The sequence below is a fragment of the Ruditapes philippinarum genome, unplaced genomic scaffold (assembly GCF_026571515.1).
Source record: "Ruditapes philippinarum isolate M1 unplaced genomic scaffold, ASM2657151v2 ctg739_1_1_1_1, whole genome shotgun sequence".
Lineage (NCBI taxonomy): Eukaryota > Metazoa > Mollusca > Bivalvia > Venerida > Veneridae > Ruditapes > Ruditapes philippinarum.
In genome coordinates this window covers 103,806-128,989 of record NW_026857088.1, presented here as the reverse complement: position 1 = coordinate 128,989, position 25,184 = coordinate 103,806, and the positions used below count along the sequence as shown (strand labels likewise).

At 33.5% G+C, this 25,184-nt stretch overlaps 2 protein-coding genes across 18 annotated transcripts in view; one reads left to right on the top strand and one right to left on the bottom strand.

Moving 5' to 3' along the window:
* The window catches only part of LOC132748739 (protein cordon-bleu-like), an 82,243-nt gene extending 78,132 nt beyond the window's left edge, over positions 1-4,111 (top strand). For all 17 annotated transcript variants that reach the window (XM_060738368.1, XM_060738364.1, XM_060738362.1 and 14 more), the window contains one exon: positions 1,099-4,111. In XM_060738368.1, coding sequence (XP_060594351.1) covers positions 1,099-1,153 — 55 coding nt within the window. In that variant the 3' untranslated portion in view covers positions 1,154-4,111. The remainder of the gene's footprint in view (positions 1-1,098) is intronic.
* Positions 4,112-8,779: 4,668 nt separating this feature from the next.
* On the bottom strand, positions 8,780-21,399 carry LOC132748745 (uncharacterized). The gene is made up of 7 exons (XM_060738379.1): positions 21,035-21,399; positions 17,434-17,552; positions 15,905-16,076; positions 12,812-14,463; positions 11,829-12,155; positions 9,350-9,449; positions 8,780-8,881 (listed from the first exon to the last, which is right to left on the bottom strand). The coding sequence occupies exons 1-7, from the start codon at positions 21,323-21,325 to the stop codon at positions 8,780-8,782; spliced, it is 2,763 nt and encodes a 920-aa protein (XP_060594362.1). The 5' UTR covers positions 21,326-21,399.
* Positions 21,400-25,184: the final 3,785 nt, after the last annotated feature.

The window sequence follows — 25,184 nt, the reverse complement described above, 5'->3', positions numbered from 1 at the left end:
GTTTGATGTTTTAAAAGTTTTTTGCTATGGAGCAGGGTAACATTTGACAGGTTGATAATTTTCCAACATAAAAGCCCTACCCTAACAAAGGGTCATTTATGTCTCATTTAAGGAGCCTTTCATAAAAAAATGATCTAATAAACTCAAGAATACAATGTTGAATGTTAAAAATAGACTTAATGATATAGGCTTAACTTATAACACATAGAAATGATTTACTTAAAGCAAAAGAGAATGTTACAAATACGGATAGGATCGGATTGAAATGAGTGTTTTTACCATCAAAATATGTCACACTTCCTTTACACCTTGATGTGTGTACACCCTTTTAATACCTCACTCTGTTGTTGTCCTTAGTCATGAACAATACAGGTCTATTTTGTTTATAATAGTTTATTTTAGTTGAAAGTGTTTGATAAAGCTACATTGTATAAGCTTATTGAAACAGTCTCGAATCTGTTCCTGGATCCAGCCAGTACTAAGCAATAAGTGTAAAGTTTCTTGCTGACGAAACAATGGCTTGCCCCTCATTGGTTTGATAGATTGCCCGAGTCTGATGCATTAACCACTTGAGCGCACGGTCACAGGTCTATTTGTAAATAGTTGGAAATTGAATACATTGCAGAAAACAAGAATTTTGACATTTCAAAAGCTATACAAATATATTTAACAACTGTGTACAATGTCTTAATGTAATGTATATACAATGTAAAAATATTGAATTTGGGCAAGTAATTTTTTTGCATGCTCCAAACTGTCCAAATTTACATCCAATGTGTACCCTTTGCATGATAATTTTATACAATAGACATATTTGTGCTAGATCAACTCTACATGTATATAATAATAATACATTGGGAAAAAATATACACGAAAAACTTCAACCTCAAACAAATTTATTCATTTTTAGCTTGTGATAATTATGTAAGAATTTTCTAACAAATGTTAACGTCAATGAGAATTTTGAAATTAAGTTGTTATAATGAAATATTTTGTGAATGCCTTTAGTATGAACTATAAAAATTTGTGTTGTTCCATATTTGCTTTACAAGATTGTCATAGTAATGTGATATTTATTATTTACTCTTGTTTTTGCAGGTTCCTGTCAAAGCGACGCACTGGCATAAATGATGAAGAACCAATCTTTGTGTGATCTACACTAAATCATAAGACTTAATGTTGGTCATGTTACCATGTGTCTGCATTTTAACGATGTGTTGATCATGTGACTATGCAATGAGTAAGTCATGTGACCATGCAATGAGCCAGTCATGTGACTATGAAGTGAGTCATATATCCATCTATGTGACACATGACATTGTATGTCATAAGAACACATACATTTTAAAAAAAAAATATTAAACTATCATGTGACCCAACTGAATGTCATGTGACCTACCTTTTAACAAGAAGTATTGCTATGTACTATGGATTATTCCCGCATAAAAGCCACCAGAAGAAAATCATTGAAGGACGTTGAAATACGGTGGAGAAAGATAGGTTGTGAATATAGGCCAGTATATTGTCAGAATAAAATATATTCATTATATTCAATCAAGAATTTAAGATAATACATGTAAATGTGAAAAAATATTTGTGAAGAACTTGGAACACAAGTACCCGTATGAAAACATTTATCCAGAAAATTGTGAAGAATTTTGAATCTGTGATGACATAACTTAAGCAGAACTCAGCAAAAGTATAAGTGTATCGACAGAAAATTCTGAAACTAATATGAAAGAAAATTGGCGATAAAATTTGTGAAAAAGTTTAATAATGAATCTTATTGAATGGAGTTAAATATAGATCGTCAAGGAAACTAAAGGTCAAGTTAAGGTCACATCGAAAAATATAATCATATCATAGACTGTTCTACATTCAGTGGATTCATATCATAACATTATACATGTACCCATATCATATCAAGTATATCACATTAACAGTAACATTTTGTTATTATACAAAAATTACGGACCAATAATACTTATAAACTGCATTCCAGTTTTGTAAATGGCATGGAAAAAGATAATTTTTGTGTCTTTTTTAACTTTATGTACTTTTTGTAAAGGTTTTGCCAAGAAAGTCATTATTCTATTTTATGAAATGTGTTGGAATTTTGCAAAAAAAAATTCATGGTATCAAAACAGATCAGAAATAATTTTCATTAAATTTATATTTTTGTTATTTCACTAGACTTGCTAAATTGGATTACTTTGTATTGCCAATTTAGTTGCAAACAAGGGATATAAATGGACTGTCTGTTCGTATTTCTTTAGGTTTAGAACAGACATAATTTTCTTTTTTTTTCTCAGAGACGGTCATCCCTGAATTGTAAATATATAAGAAACAAAATGACTACCTTTACTTGATACCTTAACAAACTATTGCCCTTACATTCCTGTTTTGGCAAACTTTTTTATACATAATTATATATATTTTTGTAATTTCTGGAACAAAGAATAACCTTATTGTTTGTTCCAGATAATGTTGACATTTTTTTTTAATGTTTAAAAAAAAATTGTTTGTTAACAAATTTTAAATGTGCAATGAAACTGTATAAGTTGTTACTAACTTGTTAATACGTTATATTTTGTATACAACTCATTTTGTACATAGATTTATATGAAATTACAAAACACTATGCATATTTATAAATATATATATTATATAGAAAAATAAAGTTTATTATAATAATCATGAAAAAAAAAATCAATTAATCAAATCAAGAAAAAAATCTCTATATTCATGAATATTTTAATGATGATTATTCGATTTTAATTTGTACCTTTGTTCACAAGGGTCTGTGATTATCTATCCAGACCTTATTTACTCAATTCTTACTAAAGGGTACCTTTTTATTGTACATGTATAAATGTTCTGGAATAAACAAGATTCTAATTTATGTCAAGGTTAATTTTACTTTATGAAAATAATTGGGGAATGTAATTAATAAAGTATCTTTGTTTTAAGTTTAAAAGAAATCAGATAATTTCGCTTCAAGTCCATTCTTTAGAGTTTGATACCAAATAAAGATATTTTTGTAAAGAACTTATAGAATATAAGAAACTGCCGTAGCCTTGTATTCAAGCAATTTTGCATTCTGTCATTTGTAAAAAATGAAATGAGTTGTAAAGCCATATTGTTTAAACAATTCTTTTTCTGTCTTTTTATCAGTATTGAACGGTCTTTAATTCATATAAAACTATTATTAATATACAAATATGTATACCATTTCCGAGTATAGAATTGTAGGTTTACAAAATACTTATCCCAAAGCAGATTGATTTTAATATTAAAGATAGACTAACAAATTATCATATATATTGTATAATTTTATGCCATGTGCATTCAGAAATAGATACATGTATTTAAAATAATGACATTTCTTTTTACAGGAATCAAAATGTGCTTTTATTGGTAGATTTTATTTTTAATCCATTTTTGTATTAAAGATTTAACCAATATAATATTCATGCAGGCCAGTGTAAGTAAAATATTTATAAAATGATATTACATAACTATATGTTAAATAAATATCAAGATTTAATAAGAAGATATAAATATATGTATATTTTTCTCCCAAATGATATAGAATATATACTCAAAAAAAGAAAGTTCTGTGTTTGGACATGGCTTTAATTGAAATCGTGGTGCGGATTTGAAATTTTTGTTTTAAGTTTATTGATTACATGTATTTTCAAATAGAATTTCTAGCATCTTAAAAATATAAAATTGTTACAATTAACATCCAAAATAGAAATTATTTCAAGTGGATTTAAGAATTTTTTTAAGTTAATTGTAATGAAAAGAAATGTTAGCTTATTAGTTTCAAACAAGTTTTTTAAGTCCATAAATCACCTTTGCTAAAGTGAGTTTATAGTAAGGCTGAAACTATTTGCCTATAAAAGCTGGGCATTTCAAATTAGATATTGGATGGGATGGAGTGACTTATTTTATCCCTCCAAGTTGGCTTAGAGCTAGCTAACTGGTAGGTTAATATTCCAAAATATACGAAACTAAACTAACTTCAGAAACAGAATTGAGAAGTTTACACATTAAAAATTTTCTGATGATTTCATGTTACAGAAAAAAAAAAACAACAGAAATTTTATTTTTAAAAAAATTAAATGTATTATTATTATTCATATAAAAAAAAAACACATGAACTAATATTTCCGTTTATGTTATCATGTAATAAAGAGATTTATTTACAAAAAAGTTTGTTGTTTTTGGTATAGTTTATACTGAATTTATTATGCCCCCATTTCGAAGAAAAGGGGGTATATTGCTTTGCACTTGTCGGTCCGTCGGTCTGTCGGTCCGTAGACCAAATGGTTTCCGAGTGATAACTAAAGAACCCTTAGACCTAGGAACTTCAAACTTGGTATGGTGATTGGTCATGACCAGTAGATGACCCCTATTGATTTTGGGGTCAAGGGGTCAAAGGTCAAGGTCACATTGACCTTGAAAGCAAAAACAGTTTCCGATCAATAACTAAAGAACCTTAAGGCCTAGGAACTTCAAACTTGGTATGGTGATTGGTCATGATCAGTAGATGACCCCTATTGATTTTGGGGTCAAGGGGTCAAAGGTCAAGGTCACATTGACCTTGAAAGCAAAAACGGTTTCCGATCAATAACTAAAGAACCTTAAGGCCTAGGAACTTCAAACTTTGTATGGTGATTGGTCATGACCAGTAGATGACCCCTATTGATTTTGGGGTCAAGGGGTCAAAGTTCAAGGTCACATTGACCTTGAAAGCAAAAACGGTTTCTGATCAATAACTAAAGAACCTTAAGGCGTAGGAACTTCAAACTTGGTATTGTGATTGGTCATGATCAGTAGATGACCCCTATTGATTTTGGGGTCAAAGGTCAAGGTCACATTGACTTTTTAAGCAAAAACGGTTTCCGATCAATAACTAAAGAACCTTAAGGCCTAGGAACTTCAAACTTGGTATGGTGATTGGTCATGATCAGTAGATGACCCCTATTGATTTTGGGGTCAAGGGGTCAAAGGTCACATTGACCTTGAAAGCAAAAACGGTTTCCGATCAATAACTAAAGAACCTTAAGGCCTAGGAACTTCAAACTTGGTATGGTGATTGGTCATGACCAGTAGATGACCCCTATTGATTTTGGGGTCAAGGGGTCAAAGTTCAAGGTCACATTGACCTTGAAAGCAAAAACGGTTTCTGATCAATAACTAAAGAACCTTAAGGCGTAGGAACTTCAAACTTGGTATGGTGATTGGTCATGATCAGTAGATGACCCCTATTGATTTTGGGGTCAAAGGTCAAGGTCACATTGACTTTTTAAGCAAAAACGGTTTCCGATCAATAACTAAAGAACCTTAAGGCCTAGGAACTTCAAACTTGGTATGGTGATTGGTCATGATCAGTAGATGACCCCTATTGATTTTGGGGTCAAGGGGTCAAAGGTCAAGGTCACATTGACCTTGTAGGTAAAAACGGTTTCCAATCAATAACTAAAGAACCTTAAGGCCTAGGAACTTCAAACTTGGTATGGTGATTGGTTATGACCAATCAGATGACCCCTATTGATTTTGGGGTTAAGGGGTCAAAGGTCAAGGTCACATTGACCTTGTAGGTAAAAACGGTTTCCGATCAATAATGAAAGAACCCTTAGGCCTAGGGACTTCAAACTTGAGATGGTGATTGGTCATGATCAGTAGATGACCCCTATTGATTTTTGGGGTCAAGGGGTCAAAGGTCAAGGTCACATTGACCTCTTAGGTAAAAACGGTCTCCGATCAATAACTAAAGAACCCTAAGGCCTAGGAACTTCAAACTTGGTATGGTGATTGGTCATGACCAGCAGATGACCTATTGATTTTGGGGTCAAGGGGTCAAAGTCACATTGACCTTGTAGGTAAAAACGGTTTCCGATCAATTTACTCAAAACGCTTAGGCCTAGGAACTTCAACCTTTGTGTGATGAATGGTCATGACCAGCAGATGACCCCTATTGAGTTTTAGGTGAAGGGGTCAAAGGTCAAGGTCACATTGACCTTGTAAGTAAAAACGGTTTCTGATCAATAACTCAAGAACACTTAGGCCTAGGAACTTCAAACTTGGTATGGTGATTTGCCATGACCAGCAGATTACTCATATTGATTTTGGGATTAAGGGGTCAAAGGTCAAGGTCACAATGACCTTGTAAGTAAAAACGGTTTCTGATCAATAACTAAAGAACGTTCGTCCTAGGAACTTCAAACTTGGCATGGTGATTGGTCATGACCAACAGATGACCCCTATTGATTTTGGGGTCAAGGGGTCAAAGGTCAAGGTCACATTGAACTGTAGGTAAAAACGGTTTCTGATCAATTTACTAAAAACGCCTAGGCCTAGGAACTTCAAACTTTGTATGATGATTGGTCGTGACCAGCAGATGACCCCTATTGAGTTTTGGGTCAAGGGGTCAAAGTCATGACCAGTAGATACTTTATAACCCTTATTAATTGTTTGATCACTGGGTCAGAAGTCATGCATTATAACCTTATCACATGACTAATTGGCTGCTGATAGGGGGCATACATGTTTTACAAACATATCTTGTTAAAGTTTGATTATGTAGGAAGCTATAAGTTTGAATCAGCCTGTACTGAGCAATGAATGTGAAGTGTCTTGCTCAAGGAAGCAACAACTTTCACCCGACGGGGTTTGGACCCATGTGGCTAGAGATCCATAGATTACTAGTCTGATATGTTAACCAATCAGCAATGATGCTTCTCAGCTCTTTTGTGTCTGTCTTTATCCATTAATATATCGCAATGTGTAGCAGAAAGGTGGATTTTGACCAAACTTCACAAGAATAGTCATTAGGCAGCCTTCTACAAAAGTTATATTTATGGTTCCAATCTGATGCTAATTGAGTCACACGAGTTAAATACAGAAATAATATTTCTCTTCAGGTTTGATCATTTCAAGGAATTCTTTTATCACCATACCTTAGTTTAAAATATTTTCTTATAACTACATTATAATATAATGTATCTGAGTGACTTAGAATCAAGCAAGGGGGTCTGTGACAAAGGGGCCAGGGTTCCTGACTTAAAAATATAGCCTCCACACCATTTTTTTCTCTTGTTGGTGGTTCTACTTTAAATGAATTCTAAAAAATAATTTATATCTTCCTCCAGTAACAGTGTTGGTAATATTACAACACAACCAAAGAAATGACAAGACAAACTCAACCAAAGAAATAACAAGACAAACTCAATAAAAAAGACAAGTCATGGAATTCTGGCATCCTGTGAGATATATGCTTTACAGTCTCACAAATAAAATAATATTTAGAAAATTAATTAATTAACTTTAATTTTACAACACAAAGTAAAGAACAAATTCAATAACAGTAATTCTATTGATATGTGATATGCAAGAAACTAAATTAGAAATAATTTAATAAAACCTCAAAATTTTTGTACATGTTTTAAGACAACAATGCTATACGCATGTGACAACTAGAAAGTCTTGTTCACTAACTTGTAAAATCATATTTTCTACATCTTGAGAGAAAAGTTTCAAGTAACATTTCAGAGTAACAAAAATATGTGCACCAAATATTTCGTAAAGAAATGTGCACCAAAAAATTACATAAAGAAATGTGCACCAAAAATTACATAAAGAATTGCAATGTATGCAGAAAAGGAATATGTGTATAGTAAGTCCATCACAATATTCCTTCTGTTATAAAATGACTAGATTACTCTCCAAACAAATATAATCAGTTACGATACACACAATATGAAAAGAGTACATAGGAGGCAGTACACAGTTTCGGTCGTTTAGTTTCAAATTGGCCAGGGTCAAATTTACAAATAAGAGACAGTTTTGAAATTGAAGTGGATATTTGAGGTTCTAAATGTTTAGAGTTACTATATTTCAAGTTTCAATGACTAGTATTGTGTTTCAGTTATTTAGTAAAATTGAATTTAGTGGCGTTGACCCTTGCATTTGGAGAGAGTACCAGTGTCGGATGCGAATGTGTTGTTTTTGGAGCTAGCCTGTGAATCAGCTCTTCAATTTAAAGAGTATGCAGAAGACTTAGAATAGTGAAAAAAGTAGGTGGATGGCACCCTGTTTGGATGTTATTTTCAGATTGTGCATTGTTTAAAAAGGAAGAAACACTATAGCTTGTGATTTAATTTTTTGACGTTAATATATTGTTGTATTTTGCGAATAGGGATATAATCCGCTCTATTTGACGTTGATTTTCGCGGCCAAAACAATGAAAAACACAGGGCTATGTGCCAGAAAACTAGACGGCGGACATGTATTTTTAATTGTTTGCTGTGAGATACATATATATATGTTAAATATGAAATGCATTTATTTCAGGTGTGTGAGACTTGTGTGTGAGGTTTTGATTGTGGCGCAGTCAGTTGTTTGCCGAGAAGCCTTGAAAACTGTGTATTGCCTCCATACATGTATGATATATTTATAACTGAATATAGAATAACATGTTACAGGGCAAAATACCTGCAATTTTCAATTAATTAAATCCGATTTCCTTAACAAAATCATTAAAGTACCACTTAAAATAAAGTGTGAAGGACTAATTAACAATTTTGATCAACAAACATGACATAAAGAAAGAATAAAGTTTTTTATATACCATAAATACGAGTAATCCCTAACTCATTTAAATCAATGCAACAAAAACAGTACAAACATTATTAAGAGCATTAAATTGAAAACCATTCAAGGTCATCAAATGTCAATGTGAAGGTCATACAGAGGTCAAAATACAAGGTCATTATAAGAAAGTAGAGTCCACACAACTTCCAACCGACTCCTGTGAGGAGCTCAGATTCAGCAGGCCCTGTATCGCTTCCCTTACCACTGTACCATAGTTACTCTGAAAATAAAAATATCACTATAATTATGCATGGGTCTCAATTTTTGAAGAGCATTGGAAAATTTACAAGATAAAATAAATAAAAAAAGATAAATTCATAAAATAAAAACCATCGTAAAATTGAACATTATTAATATAAGAATTGACAAATGCTATTCAATAATTTTGCAGATAAATACATTAGAGTTTTACGGACAAAATGCTTTTTTAAAACGTAGGGTGTGTCGATAGTTTAGTTATATGTATCTTTAGTTACACATTATTGCTGGAATATCAAGTTGCAAAGTGGCCTTCAAAATGGCTTGGAAACTAGTTACTTGTACTTGTATTTTGACATTTTTTTCTCCATTATGATGTGAAAAAAAAGTGAAGTGTTAACAGGGTCCTCTTCATAGAACTAAAATTAGGATTTTTTTGCTTAAATTTATATTCCACAAGAAAGAAGTAATTACCAGTATGTTAACTTACAGAATATCTTGAAATGTCATGATGGACATCAGTGTAGGGCCCTTCTGTAGGTGACCAACCAGTTCCTATCCATGCACTCAATGGATCAGGATACGATAACCTATTTTCAATCAAATTTAGAAGGTATATATTAATCATTATAAATATAAGGTCATGTTTTTCGTCCAATGCAGGCAGTAATTAAAATAATGTTGTCCACAGTTTACAGGGGCAACAAAATCAATTGTCTGCATTGTCCAGGTTGTCCCACAGTCTTTGTGGACAACCGCAAATTTTCCTGAATTTACGTACAGTCCGACCCCGGTTATTCGACAACCCTTTATTCGAATACCCGGCATTATCCGAAGTAGATCGGCGGTCCCGTTTTAATCTCTATATAAATCAATATAAATACGAGCGTATTATTCGAAATGCATTATCCGAATACCTCCTATTTTTCGAAGTAAAATTTCGGTCCCGGTTATACAATTATGAAAGAATTTCACACCTATTATTCGAAGCCAGCTTAATTATTATTCGAAGCCAGACTAGTTGACGCAGATCCACTCGCTGACTGGTCGACTTGTGAAAAACATCAATAGTCATGCATGTATTTAGACAATCATGATAATAACTCTTTGTGTGTTCTTTAATCAACTTTAATTACCGAAAATGAAAAGCAATGCACCGTGTCCGATTTTGTTACTGTTATTGCTTGAAGATGACAGCAATAATTTTCATACATAACGTTTACGTAAATTTGTCAAAACATCCAAAACATTTTTTATATTAATTGTAACGCTACATGAGAGCCTTTTTCCGAATCGAAAATACCAGAGTTTAGCTGTATATACCGTTGTGACAACACGGCCATTATCAAGGCTTTGCGCGAAACGAATCGATACATAATGTAGAATAAAATGAAAGTATTTATGTCTTCAATGTCAATACAACAATTTTTACGCATCTTTTCTTGAATATTTATTTTTCTCAATTGATTACAGGAAGTATAAGTGTATTGTAAACGGTAGTTTTGCCACGATTGGTCAAAGTTGAGTAGTTTTCGTCTATCACAATATTCGGATTTCGATTATTCGAACCCATCGATTATTCGAAGTAAATATTTAGTCCCATGCACTTCGAATAAACGGGGTTGGACTGTATATATTATAGATATAGACAAGCAAAAAAAAATTTGTTTCAGACAAAGCAGACAAGCAAAAGACAAAGTCAGATTTTGCACCGCTGTTCAATTGTTGAGATATGCCAGACAATTGACTGGTTGCATCTCAAGTGGTCAAATTTCATAGAACAATTTTCATGTGCTCAATTGAAAAAAACAGTTTTGTATGTTTTTTAAGCAAGGAAAGCCATTGACATTCAAACTTTGCATGATATTTGCCTGTGTTAGTGGATAATTACAATTAGGGCATGGTTAGTGACCTTCAGATAGGCACAATATCTTGATCATTTGCATCCGTGGTCTTCAAACAATTGCTAGTGATATTAAAGCCACTGACCACCAGATGGTAAAATGAAAAAAATGAAATAAAATTTCAAGTAAACAGTAAATACTGATCAAGTTAGGTTTATTGTATAAATCCATCATCACTGACACCTTAATTCAAGAAAGAATGTTGACAAAAGCGTAAATATATCGGGTTTTTTTTTCCATTCGTTACCAAAGCAGTAGACAATATAAATAGGAGAAGATAATTCATTTAACGCAGTCACGTGTCACAACAGTTGTCCGGAAAAATCCCAGTATCCGGTATGCCCGGGATCGTTTATCAATTTTCGTCATTGAGTAGGCCCCTATCACATTTCAAGCTAAAGGTTAAATCGATAAATTGGTCATCATTCATATGAAATAATTAATCAATTATAAATTTTTTGGGCCACAAATTACTACAAATATAAAAACAAAAGCAATTATTGGTATCCCTATGTTTGATAAAATCCCGGATTCCGTGCGTTCCGGAGCACAGGTCACAATATTGTCCTGTACAATCACGTGATACTAGAAAAAAAAACCTGAATGAAAGAATTCCGTGGAATAATAAAAAGGTATTTCCCATTGGTGGAAAAGCGAACTGTTTGTTTTTCAAGCAATAATGTTAAAATATGAACATTTTGAAGTGACTCATTTCGTTTTCTTTCAACTATATAATGTTTTTGAGGGGGGATTTTGAAATATTAGCAAGACGGCAGTTTTTCTGCTATCTTCTAGAGGTCAGCTACTTTAAGAGTTACAAACAGCAATCTGTGACACATTAAAATCAAAGTATAGGGATGCAGCTTTGTAGGCAAATTACGGCAACATTATCTTCTTACAGAAAATGGTTTCTCATAACTTGAGATTTTCAGACTGCTGTTGTTATTGTTTATATAAAAGTTAAGCGCTATTATTTTTTTTAACCATTCACATGTCTCTGAAATAAAATTTAAATAGATAAAATTTGTATTTTTAGAAAATAATGATCATATTAAAATTTATTACCGAAAGTTCTGCTTATCCAATTCCCCAGCATGACTATGGCTGTATATGTCTGATACCCCAGGATCCAGTGGTGATCTATAACTCCCTAATTGGTAGGGTAAATCTGTTGAGCTGTAATCCATTTCAGTCTCAGGTAAACATGGTAGCTCTGATGGGCTTGAAGCCAATTGATAAGGTGATTCTATTGGGCTTGGAACCAACAGGACGGCTGATGAAAATGGTGACTCAAATGCACTTGGACTCAATGGGAATGCTGATGCATAGAATAATTCAGGTGAGCATGGAACAAGCTGATCTGATTGTGAACTCTTTCTTTGATCTGATTGGCTGATAAAAAAGGTAAATATGATGTAAACAATAAACATATTGAATGAATTACAAATTTCAAATTTGTAGTTAACAGTCTACAACAGAATTGTTATCTTTGGGCACAGGTGCTTGAAACAAACATTTTAAAATTTTATATGGGCTATATACTAAAATAAGATACATATATAGACCGGTTATGTAAAATATTTGATTATGTGACTAGTGCCTGTGGGTAGGACTGGTTCCTTTAATCTGCTCTTCCTTAAGAATAGATAAAGGATCTTCCACAATTGATAAGATTTCTACTCTAAAGCTTTTATTTCATTATCAAAAGATCAAATCAAAGACATTGACATGTGCTCTTGTTAACAAAAAGATGGCGTTGAAATTATTATTATGCAGTAATCTTATAATCTGAATTAGACAGGTTAAGATCATATAGAGATCTGTCTATTTATGAATGTTGGAAAATCCACATACAATTTTCAATTTTTCACCCACGCAATACTTCTGGACAATAGAATATTTCAGTTAAATATGAATAAATTATGCCTTAAACCACAATTAATAAAGTTTTTCTTTTCCTTTTCTAGAGTGGCTCGGTTATAAATTATCTATTTAACCAAGACCTTCTGACAGGCCTAAAACAAATGCTAATTTAAGTTCCATCATACCTCCATTCTCTGCTTAATCCAGCTTCAGGTTGTCTTACTAAGCAGACTGGAATGTCTGTATCACTCATGGCTGCAAACTGTTCTTTCTCATTTACATGTACAATGTCACTTCTTTCAATACTTAACATCTTTTCCTCATGTCTGTCTCCTCTAACATCATTGAACAATCTGCAAACATTTCCCGTTTCAAAATCTGTTCTAACCTCTGAAATATTTTCAAACTCTGTCTTATTCTGTCCATGATCTCCTTTCAATGTGAAATGTCCAATGCCAATCATGTCATCATCTTTTTCTTCATCTGTCAGACTATCAAATTCAACACTACAAGCATAGTCCGTTGGTGACATTACACCTGCTTCAACATGATCACAGAGTTTCTGTAAAGACTTTATACAATCATCTGCTGTAATATTTGTGTTTTTCCTTCTGTTTCGTCCCTTTCCTTTTATTTTATGGTCTTTCAGCTTGTTTCGAAGTTTCTGTATTAAAGTTTCATTTGGAACCTTGGTTTCACTATGTATTTCCTCCAATGTTAGTTTAGGAAGAATTTGTCTGTAACTACTAGCAAAGTTACTATTATCTTTTGCACTTTGATATCTGTATTTGTTACACACCTCAGTATGTTTTGTATCAGCTCCTCCATGGTAATCCTCCTTGGCTTTACTATGTATTTCCTCCAGTGTTAGTTTAGGAAGAATTTGTCTGTAACTACTTGTAAAGTTAGTAATATCTTTTGCACTTTGATATCCATATTTGTTACACATCTCAGTATGTTTTGCATCAGCTCCTACATAGTAACCCTCCATGATATCAACTTCACTTGTTTTATAAGGCGCTTTCTTAACCTTGTTTACAACTTCCATACTGCATGTCTTGGATATGAGATTGTTTGCTTTCCAAGGGGTTTTCATATGGATTTTTTCCTCATCAAAGGCTTGTTTGAAATTTTCTGTCACCCATCCAACATTGTTACTTGTCTCATTCTTTGCTCTAGTATTAATGTCTTGTTCATCTGATTCCATACAATCTCCATTGTATAATGAGTAACCAACACTTTCTGGGACTTCCTTGACAATATGACCATTTTCCTTTTTTAGACATGGATTTCTACATAAAACATAACCCCTTTCAATATCTGTGAAAGGTTTAATCTGGTGTTTATTTTGTTTGTGTTCTGTTTTGTCATTTGTTTCATTTACTTGTCTAAGGCATTTTCTAAACCCTTCAGTTTGACATTCAGACTGAATTTTCCAGTATTTCAGTCGTCCATTACTTTCTTGAATGGTTGAAAATGGAACTCTATGGCTGTTACACTGTTCTTCTGAGGGAATCCTTGATCTTGTAGAATAATCAAGAGGATATGTTGTTTGGACTGTAGTTGGCAAATTATTACTCCATGATGGTACAACACTTTCATCAGTAACAGATGGTGTTTCACTCCCTATGGTTTGAATGCTAGGTAATTCTGTACTTTCACAAATTTCTCCTTCTACCATTTCATTCTGATCTAAAGCAGTGTATGGCTCTATTGAGGTAATACCTTCTGTTTTTTGTTCATCTAATTCTTCATCACCACCATAGCATGATAACTTCTCAATCTTTTCTAGTTTTATTTTTTGTTTTCTTCGAGCATTAGAAAACCATGAGGTGACCTTGAAGAAGAGCACAGTGATTTTAGTTAAACATTTAACAATACTAGAAATGTGTCCATTGGACACGGATGCCCCCACACGCCACTGTTCTGTCATCTTATGACTCTAGGTCAAATATTTTTTGGACTACATGTGCCACAAGTTGAAAACTAAAAATCAACAAAGGGCCATAATTCTGTTTAATTTTGTCGCAGCAAAAATTCCTTCCTCTCCTACCAGCTACACATTAAGGTTGTTCATCCCTGGAAGTTTAAGCAAAATCTGCCATCCGGTTTAAGAGGAGTTGCGTTCACAAAATTTCTACATAGTATATAGTGAAAAAAATCAACAAAGGGCCATAATTCTGTTAAATTTGGTCACAGTGTAAATTCCTTCCTTTACTACCATCTACACATTAAGGTTGTTAATCCCAGGAAGTTAAAGCAAAATCTGCCATCCGGTTTAAGAGGAGTTGCGTTCACAAAATTTCAACATAGTATATAGTGAAAAAATCAACAAAGGGCCATAATTCTGTTAAATTTGGTCGCAGCAAAAATTCCTTCCTTTACTACCACCTACACATTAAGGTTGTTAATCCCTGTAAGTTTAAGCAAAATCTGCCATCCGGTTTAAGAGGAGTTGCGTTCACAAAATTTCTACATAGTATATAGTGAAAAAATCAACAAAGGGCCATAATTCTGTTAAATTTGGTCGCAGCAAAAATTCCGTCCTTTACTACCATCTACACATTAAGGTTGATCATCCCTGTAAGTTTAAGCAAAATCTGTCATCCGGTTTAAGAGGAGTTGTGTTCACAAGATTTCGGGATGTACGGACGGATGTACCAAAATTTGATGTTTATGAGGCAAATGAGCTCATAAACACCACCTGGACCAACGTCCATAAGCAAAATAAGCTCATAAAAACAAAAAAATAGCTCTTAATTTGAATTTTATGAGTTTATGTTCTTTATTTAACTACGGAATGAAGCTCATAATAATCAAATGTTGGCTCGGACTGACAGACTGACGGACGGACGGACAAGTGCAACGCTATATGCTCCCACATTGTGGAGGCATAATAAAAGTTTGTTAACAAACTGTATTTCTTAACAAACTGTAGACAGGCAACAAATTGTTTCTGAACTTGGTTTGAATGTGCACTAATTCATCTGATTCACCCTGGAGGTGGAAATTTTACCAGAAAATTGATAGTCTTGAGGTCAAAGCACACCCCCCACTCTGTCACTTTACCACAATGATAGGGAGCCTGGTAGATTTATTGGTTACAAATGTCAAGTCCAGTAGTGTGAAGGCTTTCCTCCAATTAAGTGTGAATACCAATATTAACTTAAATAATTTTACTAAAATTAAAGGAGCCTTAAATAATACCAATTATTGGAGTAAGTATTGGTTACTTAAAATATTGAAATATCTATTCAAACTAATGGAATCAAATTTACTGTGTCAACAGGGACGCCAGCCTGCTTTGCAAGAGCACGTTTTGCTGATTTGCATGGATAAGGGTATGAAGAATGCTTGGTAAACCATTCTCGAAACACGGCTGATGCTGTTTCCAACAATCGTTTGTTAGGTCTAACTCCGCCCACACACAGCCCTGGCGGTGGTGGATTTCTAACAAAGGTAAATAATTATATATGAGCTGTGTCACAACAAAACCAACATAGTGGGTTTGCGACCAGCATGGATCCAGACCAGCCTGCGCATCCGCGCAGTCTGATCAGGATCCATGCTGTTTGCTTACCAACTCTATTACAAGTAGAGAAACTGATAGCGCAGGCTGGTCTGGATCCATGCTGGTCGCAAACGCACTATGTTTGTTTTGTTGTGACGTGGCTCAATTACTAGTATGTGTAATCTTGTTAACAAACATGGAAACAGTTTCAGGGTTAGAATTCAGCAGTATTTTCTACTTGCAAATTTTTGCAAGTAATCAAATGTTTAACTGGCATTATGTGTTAGTTAACTGGCATTTCCATGATTGCATATCTTTTATTATTATTGTACACTTTGTCAATGTATTTTGAACATATGGTATGACAAATGATATTAAGTTTGAATGTCTCACTAGTAAATACAGATCTCTTCTTCTAACGAAACAAAAAACATGTCAACACATTAATTTATAAATGATAAACAGTTGTTTAGGGATCAGGAATAGATATACCAGAGGAACACCCAACTTGTTCATGTAATGTAATTTCTTGGGACCTTTATTAATTTTAGCCTATTTTGTAATTTGTTAACACCAACAGCCTTAACACTTAGAGGAAATAAATATTTCAGCTGAACAGTAAACACTTTATATTAGGTGCTACACATTTACATTGGAAACTGATGAGACAACATGGATGCATTAACCAATAGACTTGGTGTTTGTCTATTACAATAGTCCATCTAAATATATTCAAAGAAAAAATAAATAGAGCAACCAATAAATGATTTTTGAGTTTTTAAGGTAAATATCAGTTACTGCATCTGGCATAGTAAACATCATAAGTTTGTGCTGCAGTAGGCAGTTGCCAAGCATCATCATCAGCTCAGAAGATATCAATTATGTAAACGTCAGATTTAATGAACAATCACTTGCAATTAAATGCCAGCTAGAGAAATATTAGCTGGCAGTATAAGATTTTAACTGGCATTTTGCCAGTATGCAAGCTTAAATTCTAACCCTGCAGTTTGTTCCAAATAAAACATAGAAGTGGATGAATAAATCGTTGATGCCTGATGCTGAAGTTGAGAAAATGAATGTCACACTTGCAGTATTAATGATTATTATTTGTCACATGTTTAATACTATATATATACATTGTACATGTATAGAAATGGTATATAATCAATAATAACCAATACAGATTCCCAATATTTATTTAAATGATATGGTATGCATTACCTTGAATTGGTCCAAACTTTAAAAGGGAAGCACTTGCAATGGTTTTATGCTATAATTATTATTATGATTACCTACCTCTGTCTGATTCTAAACTTATGCACGGATGTCAGTCTACCATGTGTAGAAAAGTATTGTTGATAATGAACCTCATCCCAAAGTTCCAGAAATTCCGGGTTACGCGTGCTTTCTATACTCTGTAATTTGATTAAAGTAAAGAATTCAATATGTTAAACATGTTTACATGCATGCATATTGACCTATATGTAAGTTTCATCAATCAACATGCAATATTGTGGTGTGCAATTGCAATGCACGCATTAGGAACAAAGTCTGAACATACTTATTTTCTTCCAGTTCCTCAATTATTTCTGTAAAAAAATGAAATACTGAAGTTAATAATACCTAATTTTTTCCCCATTGACATCGAAAAGAAAACTAAAAAAAAGATTAAAAAAAATTTAAAACTATCACTAAATGTGATGAATACCCCTGCAGGACTTCTTCGGAAATGAGGATGTTACTAGTAACAGAATACCTTGTTTTGAATTGAAAAAGAGTTATGTTTGTGGGCAATTAAAAATAGTTGTGGTTCTTGTATGTTGCATTTCCTTTCAATGTGTATGGGCATTGATGAAGTTTTATTGAATTACTCTGTAATAAGTCCAGAAAGACAAGGAAAAGGAACAAAGGGCAATAACTCTATAAATACTGTAGATGGAGTTATGGTTATTGTACACTGCACTTCTTCTCATTCGGCTTGACCATTGTATAAAGTTGTATTGAATTCCAACTACTAGTTTTGAAGTTATGCAATGGACAAAAATGGTAACAAAGGGCAATAACTGTAATTAGTCCAAATAGAGTTATGGTTCTTGTGCACTGAACTACATCTCACTGCACTTGACCATTGTATAAAGTTTCATTATATTCCAACCATTAATTTTCAAGTTATGCACTGGACAATAAAAAGTAACAAAGGACAAAAACTTTTAAATGAGTCAAGAAAGAGTTATGGTTTCTGTGCACTGCGCTTACTCTCAATATACTTGACTCAATATATTAACCCTTGTATGAAATAGTATTGAATTCCAACTCGTAGTTGTCAAGTTATGCTCTGGACAAGAAAAGAGCAAAGGGGCCATATCTCTATTATTACTCTGTACAGAGTTATAGTTCTTGTGCACTGCACTTCCTCTTATTGTGCTTGACCATGGTATGAAGCTGTTTTGAATTCCAACCAGTATGTCTTAAGATATGCTCTGGACAAGGAAAAGTATCAAAGGGAAACTACTCTGTAATTTGTCAAAATGGTGTTATGGTTCTTGTGCACTTCCTCTTAATGTGCTTGACAACTGCATGAAGATGTATTGAATTGCAACCAATAGTTTTCAAGTTATGCTCCGGACAAGGAAAAAGAACAAAGGGCAATAACTCTGTAATTAGTCAAGATGGAGTTATGGTTCTTGTGCACTGCACTACCTCTCAATGTGCTTGATTATTGTATGAAGTTATACTGAATTCCAACCATTAGTCTTCAAGTTATGCTCCGGACAAATAAAACAATGGAAAAGTAACAAAGGGCAGTAACTCTGTAATAAGTCAAGATGAAGTTATGGTTCTTGTGCACTGCACTTCCCCTTATTGTGCTTGACCATTGTATGAAGATGTTTTGAATTCCATCCAGTAGTTTTAAAGTAATGCTCCGGACAAGAAAAAGTAACAAAGGGCAGTAACTCTGTTATTAGTTAACATGAAGTTATGGTTCTTGTGCACTGCATTTCCTCTCTATGTGCTTGACCATTGTATGAAGTTATATTGAATTCCAACCATTAGTCTTCAAGTTATGGTCCGGACAAAAAAAAAGAAATGGAAAAGTAACAAAGGGCAGTTACTCTGTAATAAGTCAAGATGAAGTTATGGTTCTTGTGCACTGCACTTCCCCTTATTGTGCTTGACCATTGTATGAAGTTGTTTTGAATTCCATCCAGTAGTTTTCAAGTTATGCTCCGGACAAGGAAAAGTAACAAAGGGCAGTAACTCTGTAATTAGTTAAGATGGAGTTATGGTTCTTGTGCACTGCATTTCCTCTCTTTGTGCTTGACCATTGTATGAAGTTATATTGAATTCCAACCATTAGTCTTCAAGTTATGGTGCGGACAAAAGAAAGCAATGGAAAAGTAACAAAGGGCAATATCTCTGTAATTACTTTAGATATAGTTATGGTTCTTGTGCTCGGCACTTTACCATATTGTGCTTGACAATTGCATGAAGTTGTTTTGAATTCCAACCAGTAATTTTCAAGTTATGCTCCGGACAATGAAAAGTAACAAAGGGCAATTACTCTGTAATTAGTCAAGATAGAGTTATGGTTCTTGTGCACTGCATTTCCTCTCAATGTGCTTGACCATTATATGAAGTTATATTGAATTTCAATCATTTGTCTTCAAGTTATGCTCCGGACGGACCGCTGGACCGACCGACCATCGGGTGACTCCTACATGTTACGATGTATATACCCCCTCCCCCCAAACTTCGTAATAATAAGATGATCGTAATTCCTAGGGATTTTAAATGGTTGCAGTAACGTTATCTGCCATTCACAATAGGACAGTTCCAAAACTTGATAAAGTTGTGTAAAATTTTCAATAGTTCCGACAGAATTATGATATATATCGCTAGACAGGCTTTAGGATGCACCATTTAAAAATATTTCATCTTGATTTTCTTACGAGCGCAACTTTTCTCACTAAATTTTTCTTTTATTTTGTTTACTGTACTGTAAGTCTTGCAAGTTCTATTTTGATCTTTAATAAAACCTTGTTATGCCAGTCTGCGCATCTATAAACTTGACCACACCCTGAAATCCCTCCAATTATTACTGGACTGTTCCATATTCAAATATTTTTATAATTGTTTCGTTAATAAATACTTTGCAATCGGCAATTTCCTGGAACATACTTCGAGTACACTTATTACACTACAGATACTGAAATGAACTTTATTTTTGAACTCCTTGGTTTGACCTCGGGCTTTCTATGCTCCTCTCCGTTCACGCAACCAAGAAGGAAATTAAACAACAATGAACTAAGTTTAATACTGTACAAAAAGCTGTAATATTTTGGTATTTGCAAGATCATAGGTCTGCCATTTTGAAAACAGTATGCCATCATTTAAATGGCGATAAATGGCCTTACATTTGTTTTCTTTGTTGTTGTTTTTTCATGTTTCAGTTTAAATTACTAATTGTATATTGCTCAATCTTAAATATAAAACTTTACTTTGTTACACAACTGTTTTTTTTTCTTCAAGAAATAAGATCAGTTAGAAAATGATAATATGCACACATTTTAATGGACTATTGTAGCTTTTTGCAGACATGTTTTGTGTAAAAATCTACAGATGCACAAAAACCGTGAAATAAGTGATGATGTGAAATTAGTGATGTTGAGTAACCCTACATATTTTCTGAATAAAAAACAACAAATATTTCTGTATAGTCGAGCTACCCTTGTAAATGATCATTATTTGTTTATATTAATTAATTAACTGCTATGCTGAACCCTGAATCATTGAGCTAACATGTATGATTTTATAAAAAACAAAATTACTTGTACAAAAATGCATAAAATTTATTTGAATAAAATAATTTAAAAAATCATAATCTACAAGAAGTTACCTGAAGCGTTTGAATGATTTCTGAAAATTGTTGAAGATGGAGTTGATACTTAAGAAATGCGATTAAAAATTTGTCATCTTTCAGTATCTGGTAAAAGTCATCATTCTGGCAGAATAATCCAAGCATTTGTCGAAATTCCTCAAATTTTCTCTCATTTATCAAAGACTCTGCATATATCGCAATATCTTTAATGCTGTAAATATTGACATGATTTTCTTTATCGCATGTGCGTAAAACAATTTCTAACGGTAATTCCGGCTTTGAGGAATGCAACTCATTTCCATCATTCATTTTGCTATTTTATTTCAATTTTATTTTTGCTTCAGTACCAATTAACCTGAAATAGACATAAAATGTCTGTGACAGCTACACACCTTTAGGGGCGTATCTTCTGTTACATAACCAATGAACAGCAGAGAACAAAAATAGAACAGTATATAAAGGTGAGCGCCAGGGACTCGCCCATACGGGCATACGGTAGCCAGTATAAATAAACTCAAATACACACAAAATACATTAAAGGGGCAGTATGATTAGTTTTGATTTTATTAAAGTCTACATTTAAATCGAAAGTAATATTGCATTGTGATATATACTGTGCTGTACATTATCTTTATGAAATTATTTATTGTTATGATGACTCGCAGGGTATCTGAATATCATTTCAGTTTTTTACTATTTGATTATCGCTGCATATGTTTTAAGTTATAAATTCAGTAAGAGTTTTTTTTTCAAAAGTGTCTTAAGAAGACAGTTTGCTAGAATAAACAACAAATTGTCCGAGGCGAAACCGAAGAGAAATTGTTGTTTGTCCTGGCGAACTGTCTCTACGTATGTAAGAAGATACTTTTGAAGAAAATACCAACAACTGTATCTGACTTAAAAATACCATTATTAAGCGTAAAGAACAGATAAATTAATAAACACTTAATGTTATTAATAAATAGATATAATTGAAAAAAATGTATGTTCTTGTTGAAAATATAAAACGATAGAAAAACATTTGCATGGCCTATAAACTTTAGGCGGGCAAATTGTATTCGCACGGAATTTTCGTGCAAAATTCACTGTCATTCACAATGTTAAAATGGCTGCCTTCAATGGAAAGTCATATTTACTAAGTATATGTAAAATTGTTATGTTTATTGACTCTAAATCGCGTCAACGTTATATGGGCAGCGTTCTGGACCTCAAGTTTGTAAGTTTCCTTATTGACATTCTTAACGCAATGGCCGGTTTTGTTCTGTTTTCTGTTTTAGTGAAGGGGGGGGGGGGTATAGTGAATTTCATGTTATTGTTGTAGTATTTTTCCCTCTCTGAATGTCAGAAGTTATCCAAGAAAAGATACAGTTTCAGTGTCTTCCGTCGAAAAAACAATGCTAAAATAAACAGTCCATCCAGTTAATTTTATTTATTTATTTATTTACTTTACTTTTTGTTTCATGAACTGAATTTTACTTTTGAGTTGCGCCATCAAGTTCGCTACCACTTTCCGTCCGTTTATATGGTGTCCTGTTTTAGGCAGTCATAATATTGCCATTTAAGATTGACTAAATCTCTTGCTTTAGCAAGACGTTTTGAAGTACTCGACAAAGCGTCGGTGTCGTCTTCACACTAGTCTTTTGAAAAGTATTTGCGTGCAAATTGATATCTCAAAAACTTATAGGGAATGGGTTGAAAATCCACACACTTATTTGAGAGAATTATAGGAGGTCAGTTTCCAAGGTCCATTACTATAATGTGGATTTTGACAGAACTATGATGGTTCTTTTTAAACTTAGAAAGTTCTACATTATCCAGGCTGTATCAGTTGTTCGTTGGAAGACGCTAAAACTGTATCTTTTCTTGGATAACGTATGACAGTGCTATCAAGCACTGAGTCGTGCGCACTGCTCTTGTTAGTAGATAAATATCGAGATATAACATCATTCTCTTTCGTGGAACTTTCATTATAGTCACTAAGTACTGTATATAACTACAGTTCTCGTAAAAAACGTGCAAGAGTTAAGGTACATTATCGCGAAGTTTTTTACATTTTGATTCTTACAATGATGCCAAATGTAACGTTGAATGGCGCCAAAAGTTTCATTAGAGGATATAAAGTCTCGCTACCTTATCTTTAAAGTACAGAATGGCGACACAAGACTTTTAGAGAAAAAATGTTACATATTTAACTGGCCCAAGTAGGTCACCGTATATTTATTTCAGCAAGGAAAGTAACAGTTATTTAAAAGTGACTTCTTCAGACGTAAGAAGACATTTCTTGAATAGCTCTGCTGGGGGTATATAGTCGTATAACTTTATAATACTTAAAATGAATAATTTCCAATCTCATTCATGTATTATTTTGAAAATAAGTGAGTCTTTAAATGAGCCGCGTCCTGACAAAACCAACATAGTGCGTTTGCGACAAGCATGGATCCAGACCAGCCTGCGCATCCGCGCAGTCTGATCAGGATCCATGCTGTTCGCTATCAGTTTCTCCTGATCAGACTGCGCGGATGCGCAGGCTGGTCTGGATCCATGCTGGTCGCAAACCCATTATGTTGGTTTTGTCATGACGCGACTTAAATGGTGTTTCAATAGATACGCGACCGATAGATTTATTTTGCTGCTTCTCATCAAATGGTCGTCTTTGTTAGAAAAACGCGGTTATTATTCAACTAAGTATCCCTTTAATTAGGAGTGGTCCGTAATTTATTATTTGTATTTCTCCGAAAGTTTCCGTTGCCATTTTGCTGAAAAAACTTTGCCTTTTCACCATTAGCAAAATTCATATTACATGTAATACTTTATTTGAAACAAAAAATGATAATACTTGGTTCATGACCATCACAAGAGTTGCTTGACTTAACCCTTTCAACACCCACCCTTAAAAAATGCACCATAAACAGTCCTTTTTTTGACATAAATAACTCTAACATGGACTTTGACGATGGAAAATTTTGCTACATGAAGATACATAGAAGCAAAATATAGCCCTACTGTATACTATGGAGGGCGTTCGTTGCCAAAATTCCAGACATGTAAAGTGTTCCTTTTAAAATGACTTTTGAAAATGCGAACTTGTATGCCTACCATTTTTATTGTATGCCTCTTAATTCAATCTTTTAATTGAAGGTTACCGCCTTTATATAACAAGTTTACATATATATCGTAACAACTGACCTAACATCTAAAACGACAAGAAATTTACAAGTTCGTATCTTCCATTGCATGCAATACATACGCATGTTTGCACACTTATAGATCTGTAATATACAAATGAAATGTAAAACTCGAATACGGAAAATAGAGTTTAAGAAAACGTGTTACCAGTTGTAGAACTACAAGAGTACGTTAACACAGTAACATGTTTAAAATGACAAAAGTAGATTCACAAAGTTAAACGATTTTAAGTCAAGCATAACGCCACGCCCCTCTCGGAGTATTTACGACCTTCTATTGCGGACAGGTATAAAACGGCGCCTCTCCCATATTTTTAAATAAAACTGAAGGACAACATACGGCATTTTTCATAACATATATATGTTGCATTTGTTAAAAAAGTTTTGTCACTAGCAACATCACTTGAAAATTGCTGATTTTACCATTTATGATGAAGATAACTTGTGCATTACCTTATTATTTAACATCGTGTTCTTCTCAGTTACAAATTATTTATCATTTTAGTGATAAGCCTGTCCGTGCTATGCCTAGTGCCCTGTCCTGTGTTTTGTTTGGGGTCCGCCTGGGCTTCTTGCCACTTGTTCTTGTTGCTGGGTCATGTAGGGTTGCATTCATTGAGCGCCGCCTTTCCTTGTTGATCTTGTTTATCATATATTCCTTAGAAACATCGGCGATTTGGAAATTTTTAGGGGAAACAATGACCAACTTCAAGGGAGTAATTTTATTGATAATGTAAAAACCATCCAATATTCTTATTGGTATCATTAAATAAATGTATTGGCACAAATTTCACTTTCAACAAAAACTATGCAAGTATTTGCAAAAATAGGATTTTAAGCGGCCACCGAGATTTCCTTTCCGAAATCAAGAAAATACTTATCCGTAGCACATATGTACAATCTTTAATACGGTATTTTCAGTATGAATAAAAACTGTTGCACTTGTTTATTATCCCTCATGTACAGACTCAATCAAACCGAGT

Excerpts from the sequence above, each read along its gene's own strand:
- LOC132748745 (XM_060738379.1), bottom strand. The coding sequence starts at position 21,325 with ATGAATGATGGAAATGAGTTGCATTCCTCAAAGCCGGAATTACCGTTA. Across the intron at positions 16,077-17,433 it reads AAGTTTAGAATCAGACAGAG|AAATCCACCACCGCCAGGGC; the intron begins GTAGGTAATCAT and ends TACCTTTGTTAG. Across the intron at positions 8,882-9,349 it reads ATGACATTTCAAGATATTCT|AGTAACTATGGTACAGTGGT; the intron begins GTAAGTTAACAT and ends TTTTATTTTCAG.